Raw genomic sequence first — 18,195 nt, 5'->3', positions numbered from 1 at the left:
ATTAAATCAGGGCGGTAAGAAAAAAAAAACAACATGTTAATTACTGACGAATCAGAATTCCGAGACGGTCTCCGCCCTCTCCCAAACATTGATAGGCAATTACATTTACCAATCAGGGTCTTGTTATCCCACAACAGCAACTAAAGTAGGCGGTCTCTTGTGGGTGAGTCCATCTGCATGTCTCCACACCTCTTTTATTGACTATGCTAGAGTTTATTGGGAGCACTTCGTGACTGCCAGAGAGCCAGACCAATGTGAGCAGCGCGGGGGCGGGGCAGATAGGGTAGGTGAGGTGTAATGAGGCTCAGTGTAATCAGTGTCATGTCGGACCCGAGTGCGGCGCAACAAAATGGCGGTTCCAGACCGGTTGCATCCAGGTGAGAGCCTGGAATGTGGGTTAGGAGTGTTCCACTGCTTAGATGGAGGGGGTGTGGGGCGACCCCCAGGTTGATGTCATCTCACGGGATGACGTCACCCAGTGACGTTATGAGTGACGTCACCGCTCGCGATTTTATTTATGTCTGTGCTTGCGGAATAGTATATACCTGCCCCTGTATATATTGTATAGTGCGATGTCATACAGAATGCTCGCATTGTCTCTTCAGTCACTCCGGTGTGTTTGTGTCCTGTCCGGAAGCGTGTTAGGTCACTGTGTGTGCTTCTGCAGTCGGTGTGACTTGACAGTATATGCTGCTACTGTCACCGTGTGTTGTGTCTGGCTATATGTGTGTGTCTGATCGCTCTATGGTTATAGCCACTTTATACCTAGTGTGAGGCTTATAAGTATATAGCTGGTGTCACTGTGTGTGTGTATACAGTGTTACCAGTGTGTGTCTTGTCACTCTGTACTGTCACCGGGTGTGTGTATAACCAGTGTGTGTCTTGTCACTATGTGCTGTCACCGGGTGTGTGTGTACAGTGTTACCAGTGTGTGTCTTGTCACTCTGTACTGTCACCGGGTGTGTGTATAACCAGTGTGTGTCTTGTCACTATGTACTGTCACCGGGTGTGTGTATAACCAGTGTCTGTCTTGTCACTGTGCTGTCCCCTGGTGTGTGTGCTGCCTGTTACTGTGTGTATGTTTATCCAGTGTCTGTCTTGTTACAATGTGCTGTTACCTGGTGTGTGTAACCAATGTGTGTCTTGTCACTGTGTGTGCTGTCACCTGGTGTGTTTGTGTAGCCAGTGTATGTCTTGTCACTGTTGTTGTTGTCACCCGGTGTGTGTAACTAATGTATGTCTTGTCACTAAGTACTGTCACTGTGTGTAACAAGTGTATGTCTTGTCACTGGGTGTGTGTAACCAGTGTATGTCTTGTCACTATGTGATGTCACTGGGTGCGTGTAACCAGTGTATGTCTTGTCACTATGTACTGTCACTGTTTGTGTGTAACTAGTTTATGTCTTGTCACTGTGTGCTGTCACTGGGTGTGTGTAACCAGTGTATGTCTGTCTTGTTACTAGATGTATGTTTATCCAGTGTATGTCTTGTCACTGTGTGCTGTCACTGGGTGTGTGTAACCAGTGTATGTCTGTCTTGTTACTAGGTGTATGTTTATCCAGTGTATGTCTTGTCACTGTGTTCTGTTACTGTGTGTGTTTATCCAGTGTCTTGTCACAATGTTCTGTTACCTGGTGTGTGTAACCAATGTGTGTCTTGTCACTGTGTGTGCTGTCACCTCGTGTCTGTCTTGTCACTGTGTTCTGTCACCTGGTGTGTTTGTGTAACCAGTGTATGTCTTGTCACTGTGTGTACTGTCACCGGGTGTGTGTAACCAGTGTATGTCTTGTCACTGTGTGTGTTGTCACCCTGTGTGTGTAACTAATGTATCTCTTGTCACTATGTGCTTTCACTGGGTGTGTGTGTAACCAGTGTGTGTGTTGTCACCCGGTGTGTGTAACTAATGTATGTCTTGTCACTATGTGCTGTCACTGGGTGCGTGTAACCAGTGTATGTCTGTCACCGGGTGTGTGTTGTCACAATGTGCTGTTACTGGGTGTATGTGTTTTTCCAGTCTGTCTTGTCACTGTGTGCTGTCCCAGGGTGTGTGTCTTGTCACTGTGTGCTGTCACCTGGTGTATGTTTATCCAGTGTCTCTTGTCACTGTGTGCTGTCAGCTGGTGTGTGTGTGTGTGTGTGTAACCAAGGTATGTCTTGTCACTGTGTATGTTTATCCAGTCTCTCTCGTCACTGTGGGCTGTCAGCTGGTGTGTGGGTAACCAGTGTATTTCTTGTCACTGTGTGTTACTAGTATATGTCTTGTCACTGTGTGTGCTGTCACCGGGTGTGCGTGTAACCATTGTATGTCTTGTCACTGTGTGCGGTCACCGGGTGTATGTTTATTCAGTGTAGGTCTCGTCACTGTGTGTGCCGTCACTGGGTGTATGTTTATCCAGTGTAGGTCTTGTCACTGTGTGTGCCGTCACTGGGTGTATGTTTATCCAGTGTAGGTCTTGTCACTGTGTGTGCCGTCACTGGCTGTATGTTTATCCAGTGTAGGTCTTGTCACTGTGTGTGCCGTCACTGGGTGTATGTTTATCCAGGGTAGGTCTTGTCACTGTGTGTGCCGTCACTGGGTGTATGTTTATCCAGTGTAGGTCTTGTCACTGTGTGTGCCGTCACTGGGTGTATGTTTATCCAGTGTAGGTCTTGTCACTGTGTGTGCCGTCACTGGGTGTATGTTTATCCTTTGTAGGTCTTGTCACTGTGTGTGCCGTCACTGGGTGTATGTTTATCCAGTGTAGGTCTTGTCACTGGGTGTATGTTTATCCAGTGTAGGTCTTGTCACTGTGTGTGCCGTCACTGGGTGTATGTTTATCCAGTGTAGGTCTTGTCACTGTGTGTGCCGTCACTGGGTGTATGTTTATCCAGTGTAGGTCTTGTCACTGGGTGTATGTTTATCCAGTGTAGGTCTTGTCACTGTGTGTGCCGTCACTGGGTGTATGTTTATCCTTTGTAGGTCTTGTCACTGTGTGTATGTTTATCCAGTGTAGGTCTTGTCACTGTGTGTGCCGTCACTGGGTGTATGTTTATCCAGTGTAGGTCTTGTCACTGTGTGTGCCGTCACTGGGTGTATGTTTATCCAGTGTAGGTCTTGTCACTGTGTGTGCCGTCACTGGGTGTATGTTTATCCTTTGTAGGTCTTGTCACTGTGTGTGCCGTCACTGGGTGTATGTTTATCCTTTGTAGGTCTTGTCACTGTGTGTGCCGTCACTGGGTGTATGTTTATCCAGTGTAGGTCTTGTCACTGTGTGTGCCGTCACTGGGTGTATGTTTATCCAGTGTAGGTCTTGTCACCGTGTGTGCCGTCACTGGGTGTATGTTTATCCAGTGTAGGTCTTGTCACTGTGTGTGCCGTCACTGGGTGTATGTTTATCCAGTGTAGGTCTTGTCACTGTGTGTGCCGTCACTGGATGTATGTTTATCCAGTGTAGGTCTTGTCACTGTGTGTGCCGTCACTGGGTGTATGTTTATCCAGTGTAGGTCTTGTCACTGTGTGTGCCGTCACTGGGTGTATGTTTATCCAGTGTAGGTCTTGTCACTGGGTGGGCCGTCACTGGGTGTTTGTTTATCCAGTGTCTCTTGTCACTGTGTGCTGTCACCTGGTGTGTGTGTAACCAGTGTATGTTTTGTCACTGTGTGTGCTGTCACTGGGTGTTACTAGTATATGTCTTGTCACTGTGTGTGCTGTCACCGGGTGTATGTTTATCCAGTGTATATCTTGCCACTGTGTGTGCCGTCACTGGGTGCATGTCTTGCTACTGTGTGGGCTGTCAGTGGGTGTATGTTTATCCAGTGTAGGTTTTGTCACTGTGTGGTCTGTCAGTAGGTGTTTGTTTATCCAGTGTCTCTTGTCACTGTGTGCTGTCACCTGGTGTGTGTGTAACCAGTGTATGTTTTGTCACTGTGTGTGCTGTTACTGGGTGTTACTAGTATATGTCTTGTCACTGTGTGCGGTCACCGGGTGTATATCTTGCCACTGTGTGTGCCGTCACTGGGTGCCTGTCTTGCTACTGTGTGTGCTGTCAGTGGGTGTATGTTTATCCAGTGTAGGTTTTGTCACTGTGTGGGCTGTCAGTGGGTGTATGTTTATCCAGTGAAGGTCTTGTCACTGGGTGGGCTGTCAGTGTTTGTATGTTTATCCAATGTAGGTCTTGTCACTGTGTGGGCTGTCAGTGGGTGTATGTTTATACAGTATAGGTCTTGTCACTGTGTGGGCTGTCAGTGGGTATATGTTTATCCAGTATAGGTCTTGTCACTGGATGGGCTGTCACCGGGTGTTTGTTTATCCAGTGTCTCTTGTCACTGTGTGCTGTCACCTGGTGTGTGTGTAACCAGTGTATGTTTTGACACTGTGTGTGCTGTCACTGGGTGTTACTAGTATATGTCTTGTCACTGTGTGCTGTCACCGGGTGTATATCTTGACACTGTGTGTGCCGTCACTGGGTGCCTGTCTTGCTACTGTGTGGGCTGTCAGTGGGTGTATGTTTATCCAGTGTAGGTCTTGTCACTGTGTGGGCTGTCAGTGGGTGTATGTTTATTCAGTGAAGGTCTTGTCACTGGGTGGGCTGTCAGTGTATGTATGTTTATCCAGTGTAGGTCTTGTCACTGTGTGGGCTGTCAGTGGGTGTATGTTTATCCAGTGTAGGTCTTGTCACTGTGTGTGTAACTAAGGTATGTCTTGTCACTGTGTATGCTGTCACTGGGTGTATGTTTATCCAGTGTCTCTTGTCACTGTGCACTGTCAGCTGGTGTGTGTGTAACCTGGTGGGTGTATGTTTATCCAGTGTAGGTCTTGTCCCTTTGTTTGCTGTCACCGTGTGTGTGTCGCTAGGTGTCTTGTGCTGTCACTGGGTGCTGTTTTTCCCATGTGTAATTGTACATGCTGTATGTTATGTGCTATACCCGGTGTTCTCTGCCAGTGCAAACACTCACTTCTGTTCTGGCCTGTGTGTGTGTTTTTTTATTTTTTATACATTCAGTCTTCCAAGTTCATTGAGCTTTCTAAGAACTTATTGGCAAATGTTCGCCACTTTTTAAGTGACCCAATGGTGCTAAATTGCTAAGAATTGGAGACCTCCCTCTTGCTTTAGGTGTCCCACAATAACACAAGAATGTAGGAGATTTTCTTTAATGTGCATTATTAGTGAATCTAGGTGATATGTGCTTTACTAGTGTGTTTGCTTTTATGTCACATCATCAGTATTTACTGTTACTATGTGTATCTTACCAATATTTTGCTGTCAGTATAAGTCCTCACCAGTATTTACTGTCCTGTCAGTATACATTCATCCCCTGTGTTTACTGTCACTATGTATTCTCATCTATATGTTTATTGCCTGTACTTACTGCCACTGTGTGTCCTGTGAGTATATGTTCTTTGTATGTGCCCTTACTGTCATTGTATGTTCTTCAAATATATATATATATCTTGCCTGTGTTGTCACTGTGTCCTCTATGTATATATGATGTATATACCTCTGGACCATGTGTCATAATGTCACTGTATGTGTGTTAGTTGTCAGTATTCATTGCCTCCTCTCTTGGAATTTATGTTCCTCCAGGCTGTGTCAGACTGTTCCTGCATGTGTTTTCACTTTGCATACTCTGTCATGTTGCTCATATACTTCTGAGTAAACTGTCAGGCTGTTGGTTTATGTTTGTATGTATGAGTATATGTGATATATATATATACACACACACACACACACACACACACACACACACACACACACACACACACACACACACTTGTGCTGTCAGTGTAATTGTCGGGTGTCATTGTGTTAATGGTCCTCCAATGTCAGCCTGTCGTTATGCATCTTATCTGCTTACTATCATTGATCACCAGGGTGCAGTATGTGCAGAAAGCATCCCAGCATCACACCTGTTCAGCACTGTACACATCTGTGTCCCTGCTTTACCTCTTGAGTGCGGGTCTTTTGTATTTGAAAAGATCATATTAGGAAGATAATTTGTAGTTTGCATCATTAACCTCTAAGTTACCAGAACAATGCCAAAAAAAATAAATACAAATGTGTGAAGATTTCCGTACCATTTCCATGTTTCTGTGTAGGAAGAATGTCAGTTTAATGCAAAATATATATTCTATTTATAAGAAGCTACACATGATTAGTTTTTGTTTTCTATTGGACAAATTAGCTATAGATAGAGATTTTAAGGCACTAGCTTTTTGGAAAAACTTTTGCGAAATCCAATCGTGCACCTATTTTAAATAATTTTAAAATATATATGAGCCCCAATATTTTTCTTTCATGATTCGGATAGAGCATGGGATTTTGAACAACTTTCTAATTTAGTCCTATTATCAATTTTTCTTTATTCTCTTGGTATCTTTTGTAGAAAAGCAGGGACGTAAGCTTAGGAGCCGGACCATTTCTGGAGCACTAAATGGCAGCAGTTTCACAAGAATGTTATCCATTTACAAGAGCACTAGAGGGCAGCACTATTTCCTGCCATGTACTGCTCTAGATGCCTACCTAGGTATCTCTTCAACACAGACTATCATGGGAACAAAGCAAATTTGATAATAGAAGTAAATTGGAAACTTTGTTTTAAAATGGTATAATCTGTCTGAATCACAAAAGATAATTTTTTGGTTTCACATCCCTTTAATGCATGAGTTACACATATATATATAATATTTAAAGGGCCACTAAACCCAAAATATTTCTTTCATGATTCAGATAGAACATACAAATTTAAACCACATTACAATTTACTTCTATTATTTATTTTGCTTAATTTTTTAGATATACTTAGTTGAAGAAAAAGCAATGCACATGGGTGAGCCAATCAAATGAGGTTTCTATGTGCAGCAACCAATCAGCAGCTACTGAGCCCCTATTTATCATAGGTCTTGCGGACGGATCAGGTCCGCAAGACCTCGCTAAATGTGGAGAGCAATACACTCTCCGCATTGAACATTGCACCATCAGCTCACAAGTCTTTAGACCGCTGCTTCATAACTTGTGTTTCTGGCGAGTCTGAAGACTCGCCAGAAACACGGCCCTTCAAGCTCCATACGGAGCTTGATAAATATGGGCCTAAATCTACTAAAGTTCCCCAACTGTCAGTCTTTCTTTAAAGTAAAGTGATCATCAGCTGGCTTATTATTTGTCTTAACTGATTGCATTGTAGTTTTATAAAACACATTCTCACCATAACATTTGTCTGTTAGCCTAATTATTTTTATTTTCTTTTTCTTACCAATTCTTTATTTTTAGTTTCCGTTCACTTTGCTCAAGGATGTGATGTCAGCTGGTTAACTAGCCAGAGTTGTATTCAAAGCTAAGGTATGTCTACAATGGCCTGTAGGTGTATATAAGCACAACACACAACATAACTGACAGGAAGAGCACCTTTGTAAACACATCATACATTGTCTTTCTAACTAGCTTCATGCCATATAAAGCACATTCCAGTCTCTCTACTGAATCCCACAGCCTACATTGTATGGCAAATCAACACATAACATCAACATAATGTTACCTGAATATTCTACGTTATACCCTGCACCCATTTTAGTTGTATTATTACAGAAAAAAGTTAAAGCATCTGAAAGTCAAAAAACTGTCAGAGAGAACATGCAAATTTTAACTGGGCCAGTCTTCAAAAATGTTGAGGACCTGTCTGGTTTCCCAGTCCAGTGCTGCCTTTAAGAAGAATGGTATATAGGTGATACGTGTGTGTGTGTATGTGTTCCAGTGTATAGGATCAGAAGTTGCAGGGAAATATTACCATATCACTTTAAGAGCTTCACAGTTTATCTTTTTGTCGATAACATTGATGCTGTTGCAGTTTAGAGTCAGCATAGATAGCTGAAGACAAAGATATATACATATGTATATTTTATTCTAGTTTTGCAAACAGAATGTTCTGATAAAATGTCCATGTGATCAAAGGTTTTCAATCGCCACACAAAAAAATCTTCCTTCTCTTAGCCTCAAAATTTTAAAACTTAATTTCAATACTTGATGTAATATCAACCTTGTGTTTTTTTTCTTAAAAAACAAACAAAACACAAATGTTAAACTAGTTTTATAAACTTTATGATCACATTTATCACTTATTATTATTTTTTATTTTTTTTAAATAAGCTACTTGATGTCAGTTGGAATTCAAGTTTAATACACAGGAAGTCAACTGATAGAAAACATTCTTAAAGGGACAGTCTACTTAGATAGATAAAACCATTACTACCCATTCCCCAGCTTTACACAATGAACATTGTTTTATTACTTTACTTTATAACATCTAAACCTCTAAATTTCTGACTGTTTCTAAGCCGGTGTAGGCTGCCTCTTATCTCAGTGCATTTTATTCGCTTTTTACATTCAGACATTGTTGGCTAATTTGTGCCATATAGATAACATTGTAATCACTCCATTGGAGTTATGCAGGAACCAGCACTAATTGGCTAAAATGAAAATTTATAAAAAGCACTGAGATAAGGGGGCAGTTGGAAGAGGCTTAGATACAAGGTTATCACAGAGGAAAAAGTATAATTGTGTTGGTTATGCAAAACAGTTGAATGGATAATAAAGGAAGTAGACTGTCCCTTTAAGCATTCAAAAACCAAATATTCCTACAGAATCTAAAAAGACTCTTGTTCATTGCAAATACTTGGCTACTGTTGATTTATTGATATATAGGGTATTCTATTTGTTGCTGATGATTCTAAAAAACGAGAGTAAAATAGTTCATTATTATTATGTTAACTTTATCATCACACTTTACTGGTTACCCCAATGTGGCATGAGTTGCAAAGCGGGCAAATGCATTGTAGTGTTTCTGGCAGTCACAGGGTTAAAGAACAATGGTTTACATTTTCTTTGCATTCTTTTGCTAAGATCCCTTTTCACACTAGAAGAGCTTGTGAAAGGCCTGTAAAGTATCTGACAGTTTTATGATTGCCAGCGTTTGAGTTGCAGACTGCTTTGTTAACCTGCCTTATGTGTATGGAATGCCTGTGACCTGCTGAACTGCTAATGCTGATTCTGTCTGTGTTTGTCTCTTCAAACCAACAGCAGCTGTATCACGATTTTCACCAAGTTGGATCTTAAATTCTACGTGGATTAAGAATGTTTGGTAAAGTCACATCCATTTTTCCCCAGTTACTATTTTTTTTTTTTTTTTTTGCAATATAAAATGATTTATCATTTCCCTTCCCACTGCTGGTTCGAAACTGTTGTTTTCAAGTTACAAGATTTCCCCCCCCCCCCCCCGAAATTGTGATCAAAACATTGTGTGTGTTTGTTTAATTGAAGGATGGATGGCCTTTTAATTCACACAAAGCAGATTTTTATTGTTAATCACAGACATTACACGTGAATTATGACAAGCAGCAATCCACATTATAAAGCTGTCTCTGTGAATTGCCACGGTTAGCTTCTCATTATTTTGGAATTGCCACTCAGCGCCAGGGAGCCACATCAAAGCGCACACAAACTCCACTCATTACTACTTTTTAATAGATAGGATGGTATACCCTTCCCAGGTTTTATGTTAATCAGATAGCAAGCAGTTGTAAATCCTCTTACACTTTGTTCATTAATAAGCAGTCATTTAGTCAATTAACACCCATGAGCGCATCTCTTGCATTTTTATTTTCAGCCAGTGTTTGGCCAAATCCTATATTTTTAGGAAAACTGATACTTCGAGAACTTTTAACTCATAAATATACCTCCAAATGGGCCAATATTACTGAACCAAATTCTGTAGCAAGAATTTTCACATACAGGAACAAACTATTCTTAGAATGAATAAATATCTTGCATTTAATTATCTTTTCTTACCTTTAAGTATATAATCACATTTTCACAGTTTTAAAAAAAAAAACAAAGAATGATCTTGTACTATTTCTGATAATTTTTTTAATGTACAGTAAATGTCAATTGTTTGAGTGCTCCAAAAAGTCTTAGATTCACAGCAATTCAATCTGTTTACATGAATACTGTGACTTCTTTCATGCATTGTAGAGGACTGATCCCTAAATGTTGCTGTTAGTCTAAACACTGTAGATTAGTGTCAGCCCTGAATTCTGCCTCCTTCACCATTCATTAATATTTCCCTTTCTTTGATCATTACTCTAAGGTCTGTTTCCTCTTTTTTTTTTTTTCTTTCATTTAAAGGTTTACTTTTATGACGAGGATATACTGTATTCCAGCTGTTCCTTTTGATGTGACTCCCTCTGATGGATTTCTTCCCTGAAGATGGATGCTTTTGAGCTGTTGCCGAACACAACATAGGATACGTATGGTTATTGGGTGGATGTTTTCAGTGGCGCACGGATGACCTCTATGGGCAGCACCTGGCTTTTGGATACAATTTATCAACCATGGTAAAACTTGCAAACCCTCTGTACACGGAGTGGATTTTGGAAGCCATACAAAAAGTAAAAAGACAGAAGCAGCGGCCATCAGAAGAGCGGATTTGTCATGCTGTGTGTGTTGCCCACGGGCTTGATAAAAAACTTGTTCTTGAGCAGTTAGAGCTGAGTGTCCAAGATGGCTCAGTTCTCATGGTTAATAATAAAGGAGTGGTCTCCTACAAGGACCCTGAAAATCCTGGGCGCATTACAGCTATCAAGCCTGGCCCTCAGCCAAAAACATTGAAGGGGCAGCGAGTGGCCAGCGCAGACTTGCGTAATGTGGATTGGAATAAACTTCTGCGTCAGGCGGTAGAAGGCCTGCAGGAACCTAATGGCTCCTCTCTCAAGAACATTGAAAAATACTTGCGGAGCCAGAGTGATCTGGCTCACATTGTCGCTAACCCTATTTTCCAGAGGAGGTTACGTCTAGCGGCAAAGAGAGCCGTCAATAGTGGTAGGCTGTTAAAAGATGGCCCTCAATACAGACTTAACTATGGAAGCATGGAAGGCAAGGGGCCCTCTAAATATTGCAGTTCTTCCGCATCCTCTCTACCTGTAGTTAGCCTCCTTCCTCATGAGAAGGACCAGGTGAGTGTCTCATTGGTTGCACTGAAAATGCATTAAGGATTTTTTTGGTTGTTTAAAGATTCTTCCTTATTTATGTTTTTTTCTCTGGGTCGCACACAAATCAGTTCATCCATAGGGTGACAGGATATGTTGTCCTAAATGAAACAACCTATACTTTATATGGTTTGGAGATCTCTTTATAACACTACATCAGCCGCTTATGTGTGCGTTTCCTTGTTTGCTAGAAAACTTGTTTTAATAGTATTTTTGCACAGTTATTAAAATTCTTTGAGCTAAAATTGTGCCAACAATTTACTTATGGGAACACAGTTAAAGAGCCATAATAACAAATTAGAGCATGTCATTTTTAACTATTATGGCCATTTAAACCTTGTCAGCTGTTGATAAATGTAAAGCACTTGGCTTGTATTATCCTTCCTGATTCAGTACTGGTTTGATAATTTAAACTATTGATTGCACTTCTGGCACTAAAGAAAATCAAATTGGATATTTGTGATTTGGTTCATTTTGTGCTGATTTCCTTTAATGATGACTTACTGCTGTGTGCTAACATATCAGATTCTTCATAAAATGCATGAAAACAGATTTTGAACCTAGGGCTCGTTTCCATTGAGGTGGTAAAGTTTGGAAACTGGTGGTAAAAACCTTCTTATCTCCAATAAAATCTATAGAGAATTGTTATGTTACTACCAATTTCTAAACTTTACCACCTCAATTGTAACTAGGCCTCTGGGAAATGTGTGCACTGTGACTCTTCTAAGGGTATTATGTAGCCTAAGGGGAAAACTGACTCTTCTTGGCTCTTTATATTTCTGTATTTATGTTAAAAGTAAAGCATGTGAGTGCATTTCAGTTTTGGTTAAAGCATTTTGTATTGTTTTGGCAGAAGCTATGACTGTTTTGGCGCCATATGCACATATGCTGGTATTTTGCCATCAAAGCTGGTATTTCTAAGGTTCAGAAGTTGAAATATAAAAATTAAATATAGAAATAAAGACACTATCATTGTGTGGTACAAATCGAGTTAACGCTGACCAGATATATGCCAACCTTTGGTCTCTGAGCAGACGCAGTGTTTGAATTTAGGTGCACGGGGCATGCACAGGGTATGTTCATATGTAGCTTAGACAGTGATAGCTTTTACTAGAAGCATTTTTGCTAATTCAAGTATATTGCAAAAGTGATTCTGTTAAATAGTGAAATGCACTTGTGCACTTTTCCATTTTGGCTGTTATGATTCTTTAATGGTTTTAACCCTTTGTTTGGAGAGTGCTGTACAATGCGTTGCAGGCACTGGAGAGCTTTCTACTTGTAATAATTGCTGAATAAGACACTGTCTACTTTCTACTTGATGTGTAATTGAGTAAAATAATTCCTACCATGAAGTCTGGTTATCTGTTCCTCTACCTTATTTAAGACACTAATGCTATTGAAAGGTTCTTTGTGTTTGTGTAGCCTTCCTCTCCCTCTGCTGGCTGTGACATCACTCATACACGTGTCTGGCTCAACAGGAAACAATCCGCTAATTGGGGCTTTGAATTTGCTGTACATAAATGAAGCCATCTTGGTGCTTTATAGATAATTCATCATGCTGTTGTTAGATTCATCTTTTATTTATCAAACACCAGTGTAATTTGCAGTGCACCGAAATGAAGTTTCACAGAGCGAACACCGCAGTAGAGGAGAAATCCTAGGGGTCTTGTTTTTCTGTTGTGCTAAAACACGACACACAGTTCTTCAGTACTATTAAAATGTCCAATTGTTGTGCCGGATAGGCCAGTAGTGCTTCGTGTTTTATGACAATGGCATATTGCTCCCAAGCAGTGGAATGTTCCATTTTATATATATATATATATATATATATATATATATATATATATATATATATATATATATATATATATATATATATATATATATATATATATATATATATATATATATATATATGTGTGTGTGTGTTTTTTTTCTTTAAAGGAACATAAAACCAAAACCTTTTTTCTTTCATAATTCAGATAGAAGAATACAATGTTCTTCGTTTTTGTTGTTATCCTTTGTTGAAAAGCAGGGAGGTAAGTTCAGGAGTGTGCAACAATGTTCTACATTAGCAAGAGCACTCTTTCTTGTTATTTAGTACTCCAGACGTGTGCACGCTACCTATCTAGATATCTCTTCAACAAAGCCCACCTGTCTTGTATACCAACTACTGTAAAGATGACCCTGATCAGATGGTAGCACATGGGCAGGATTCTCTACCCCTTTATTTATAAAAAATGTAGTTGCCTTTTTGTAAATGGTGGCACTTATTAATGCACTATTGCTTGTACAGTATATAACCCCTGCAAAGAGGCACTACTGGGAGCTAGCTGAACACATTTGGTAAGCCAATGAGAAGTTGTGTGTAGCTACCAATCACCAGCTAGCCCTCATTAGCACATTGCTCTCTCTCCCCTCTCTTCTCTTGCATTGCTGTTCCTGAGTCTACATAGGTAGGATTTTCAACAAAGAATTTAAAGAGCACAACTCAAATTTTAGATAAGCAAAGTAAATTAGAAAGTTTTTTTTTTTTTAAAAATTTGCATGATATATCAGAGTCATGAAAGTTTTTAGGATTGAACATTAAGTGTATAAACCTGTAGAATGGCCTCTCCTAGGGCCATATTCTCTAAAGCTCTCTAGTCTGAGATTCTCTTGTCAGTAATGTGAGATTCTGCAATTTAATTTTATATTGCCAAATTTTAGCTTGAGAATTTAAGGGACAGTTTACCCAAATTTTTCTCACCTTTAATTTGTAGCTTATTTCACTCTTATTTTGGCGTTTGAAATAGCTGTGTCTGTGGTAGCCTAACCTATACTTAAATATAAGCTATTGACAAGTTATGGAAACACAGTCAGCAGAACAAGTTACACTCCATGATGGGTGTAGGATAGATACATAATACAATGTTAATTTCAAATTGTTGTAAGTATTGGTCTTTTTAAAGACAGATATGAGATAAGGAAGCATGTGTGTGTACACAAAGTGATAAAACAGGATCTGATTTTACCTGGAAGCTCAACCTAATTTAATAGGTTGTGGTTTCAAAGCACAAAACCAGCTATTTCAAATACACAAATATATCTGAACATGCAATTTCTCATACATTTACATATATTATACTAATTTTATATGCAGCTGGTATAACAAGACATTGGAAATGCATTAGGGGAAAAACAATTTTACAGTACACTGTCGCTTTAAGCGTTGCTCTGGTTGTGAAGAACAGATTACAAAAAACAGAGACAGTTTTAGTCTTTCTCTCTATGCCGGCTGGGAAGTTTTTGATAATTGGTCTGTTGGAGAGGGCAGGATTATCAGTTGCTTATGGTGACGTGTAGAGGAGTTGTGTGGTATCATTAGTGCTTCACAAGCAGGTCAAGCTGTATTGCACATGTGCATAATATGTTAGCTTGCAATCTGCAGCAATATCCCACTGGTACAGTTAGACATGTAATGAGCTTTCTACTAGGATCTAAGCAGTCACTGTGCAGCATGCTACAGGGTAAGGAAATGTCACCATACTCTCATGATTGAGGAACTTCAGCCTCTCTGGAGCATGTGAAACAAAGGCAGCATTCACAGGTATTTTACAGCAAAAGCAGGCAAACCAAATAATGAATGTTTTGTTTTCCTTAACCCCTTAATGACCACAGCACTTTTCCATTTTCTGTCCGTTTGGGACCAAGGCTTTTTTTACATTTCTGCGGTGTTTGTGTTTAGCTGTAATTTTCCTCTTACTCATTTACTGTACCCACACATATTATATACCGTTTTTCTCGCCATTAAATGGACTTTCTAAAAATACCATTATTTTCATCATATCTTATAATTTACTATAATTTTTTTTTATAAAATATGAGGAAAAAATTGAAAAAAACACACTTTTTCTAACTATGACCCCCAAAATCTGTTACACATCTACAACTACCAAAAAACACCCGTGCTAAATAGTTTCTAAATTTTGTCCTGAGTTTAGAAATACCCAATGTTTACATGTTCTTTGCTTTTTTTGTAAGTTATAGGGCCATAAATACAAGTAGCACTTTGCTATTTCCAAACCATTATTTTTCAAAATTAGCGCTAGTTACATTAGAACACTAATATCTTTCAGGAATCTCTGAATATCCATTGACATGTATATATTTTTTTTTTGTAGACATCCCAAAGTATTGATCTAGGCCAATTTTGGTATATTTCATGCCACCATTTCACCGCCAAATGCGATTAAATACAAAAAATCGTTCACTTTTTTACTAATTTTTTCACAAACTTTTGGTTTCTCACTGAAATTATTTACAAACAGCTTTTGTAATTATGGCTTAAATGGTTGTAAATGCTTCTCTGGGATCCCCTTTGTTCAGAAATAGCAGACATATATGGCTTTGGCGTTGCTTTTTAGTAATTAGAAGGCTGCTAAATGCCACTGCGCACTACACATGTATTATGCCCAGCAGTGAAGGGGTTAATTATGGAGCATGTAGGGAGCTTTTATTGATAATTTTAGCTTTAGTGTAGTGTAGTAGACAACCCCAAGTATTGATCTAGGCACATTTTGGTATATTTCATGCCACCATTTCACCGCCAAATGCGATCAAATTAAAAAAAACGTTAAATTTTTCACAATTTTAGGTTTCTCACTGAAATTATTTACAAACAGCTTATGCAATTATGGCACAAATGGTTGTAAATGCTTCTCTGGGATCCCCTTTGTTCAGAAATAGCAGACATATATGGCTTTGGCGTTGCTTTTTGGTAATTAGAAGGCCGCCAAATGCCGCTGCATTTCACACGTGTATTATGGCTAGCAGTGAAGGGGTTAATTATGTAGCTTGTAGGGAGCTTGCAGGGTTAATTTTAGCTTTAGTGTAGAGCTCAGCCTCCCACCTGAAACATGAGACCCCCTGATCCCTCCCAAACAGCTCTCTTCCCTCCCCCACCCCACAATTGTCCCCGCCATCTTAAGTACTGGCAGAAACTCTGCCAGTACTAAAATAAAAGCTATATTTGGGCTTTTTTGGTGTGTTTTTTAGCATATTTACATATGCTGCTGTGTAGGATCCCCCTTAGCTCCCAGCCTCACTGATCCCCCACCAAACAGCTCTCTAACCCTCCCCCTCTGCCTTAATGGGCGCCATCTTGGATACTGGCAGCTGTCTGCCAGTACCCAGTTTAGTAAAAAAATGTGCCTTTTTATTAAAAAAATGCCCTTTTCTGTAGTGTAGCTTCCCCCCCCCCAAGATCAACCCCCCACCCCTTCCATGTCCCTTAGCTATTTATTTACAGCTTTTAAAACTTTTTTTTTTTTTTTAACTTTTCCCAGTTTATTTTTCTGTAGTGCAGCAGTTCCCTCCCGCCCCGTGCACGCGCGCGCGCTCCCATGCGCGCTCCCCCCCCCCCCGCTCTCGATCCCGCCCCCCTCCACTCCATTCGGTACATTGATGGCCTCCCACCCACCAACGTTACCGGCCACCGATGTGCGGTGCAGAGAGGGCCACAGAGTGGCTCTCTCTGCATCGGATGGCCAAGGGGGGTTATTGCAGGATGCCTCGATATCGAGGCATCACTGCAATAACCGGAAAGCAGCTGGAAGCGTGCAGGATCGCTTCCAGCTGCTTTCCAGACCAAGGACGTACGCCACACGTCCTCGGTCATTAACTGTATTTTTTTTTAGGACGTGTGGCGTACGTCCTTGGTCATTAAGGGGTTAAAGGGACACGAAAAACACATTCCATAATTCAGCTAGAGCAGCCAATTTTAAACAACTTTCTAATTTACTTCTATTATCAATTTTACTTTACCTTAGTATCTTTTGTTGAAAAGCAGGAGTTTACCCATTTGCAAGAACATTTGATGGTAGCACTATTTCCTGTCATGTAGTGCTCCAGATGCCTACCTAAATATTTCTTCAACAAAGATTATATGAGAACAAAGCAAATTTAAAAAAAGAAGTAAATTGGAAACTTTTTTTATTTAAATTGTATACTCTGGGGTAGATTTACCAAGCAACGGATGCTGCAATCTACCCCCATTGCACGTCTGAGGTGGTGGACTTCAGTCATCCCGATCGGGATGATTGACACCCCCTGCTAGCAGCCGATTGGTGCGAATGTGCAGGGGGTGGCATTGCACAAGCATTTCACCAGAAATGCTTGTGCAATGTTAAATGCCGACAGCGTACGCTGTCTGCATTTAGCGGTGTCGGGCGGACTGGATTCTCTACAGCGAATCATGTCCGTTCGCCATTTAATAAATCGGCCCCTCTGTCTTAATCACAAAAGAACATTTGTGGGTTTCATATCCCTTTTAATTAAACATTGTTTAAGTTGTTTTTTGACAAACAAAATGCTAAAGCCCCGAAAAAGATTTTGGGTTCTGTCCTTAAATACAAAGCCTTGAAAGGTTCCAGTGATGTAATTAAAATAAGAAACATTGGGCTGGCCTGTTACCTCAGATGGAATCTGTGTGAAAGAAATCTGATGAAAGCTGGGTTTCCTGTTGGCATTTGACTGTTTGTCCATTGCAAGTTCAGTGTTTCCTTGATTTCCAGTGAGCCGGCTTGTAAGAGAGGTGGCACAGTTAGCTGGTGTGAGTGTTCGGTCAGTGCCAGCCTCAGGACAGTATCTTTTTCACTTAGCTGTGTTAGCCACTGCTCTGTGTTCTAAAAGGTCATTTAGTTTATTAGATGATAAATGTTATGCCGCTTGTGTATCAGTGGGTGTGAGACCTCTGCTCTTGGGATGCAAGTACAGATGTGAGCGCCTTCCCAGATGTTCCCGTGTAACAAGAAACCGTACTGTATTGTTAGTTTGACCAGTGCTGGGATATATAAAATCTGGGGAATTGCAGCTGAATTGAAATTTTAAAATGGCTACTTGTGAATATGTAAATGTTCATGCAGTTCTCATATTCTGTTGTGTATTTTAACATAATATGGCAGATATTTTTTTTTTAGGAAGACACTGATTTCCCAAATTGGTATTCAGTTAAAGGGACATAGAAGTTAGAATTAAAGGGCTGAGTAGACAGACTTGTTTGGTGCCTGAATAACCTATGGAGACGAGGACATCTAGCCCCAGTGTATTCCACAGAAAATGTTGCCTGCATAAACTTTGACAAATGTTATTTGCTATATTGTTGGCTTACATTTTAGCTTGATGATGGTCCTAGGGAGAAC

The 18,195-nt window shown here is 40.2% G+C and overlaps 1 protein-coding gene across 3 annotated transcripts in view; it reads left to right on the top strand.

Moving 5' to 3' along the window:
* The first annotated feature begins 270 nt into the window (after positions 1-270).
* Positions 271-18,195, top strand: part of KAT6B (lysine acetyltransferase 6B) — a 290,388-nt gene continuing 272,463 nt past the window's right edge. The window contains exons 1-4 of one of the 3 annotated variants that reach the window (XM_053692144.1): positions 271-377; positions 7,248-7,316; positions 9,051-9,111; positions 10,155-10,981. In XM_053692144.1, coding sequence (XP_053548119.1) covers positions 10,361-10,981 — 621 coding nt within the window. In that variant the 5' untranslated portion in view covers positions 271-377; positions 7,248-7,316; positions 9,051-9,111; positions 10,155-10,360. The remainder of the gene's footprint in view (positions 378-7,247; positions 7,317-9,050; positions 9,112-10,154; positions 10,982-18,195) is intronic. The other 2 variants (XM_053692146.1, XM_053692145.1) reach the window with 2 other exon arrangements.

Source organism: Bombina bombina, chromosome 9 (assembly GCF_027579735.1).
Source record: "Bombina bombina isolate aBomBom1 chromosome 9, aBomBom1.pri, whole genome shotgun sequence".
NCBI lineage: Eukaryota > Metazoa > Chordata > Amphibia > Anura > Bombinatoridae > Bombina > Bombina bombina.
This window is presented reverse-complemented; position numbering and strand designations above follow the sequence as displayed.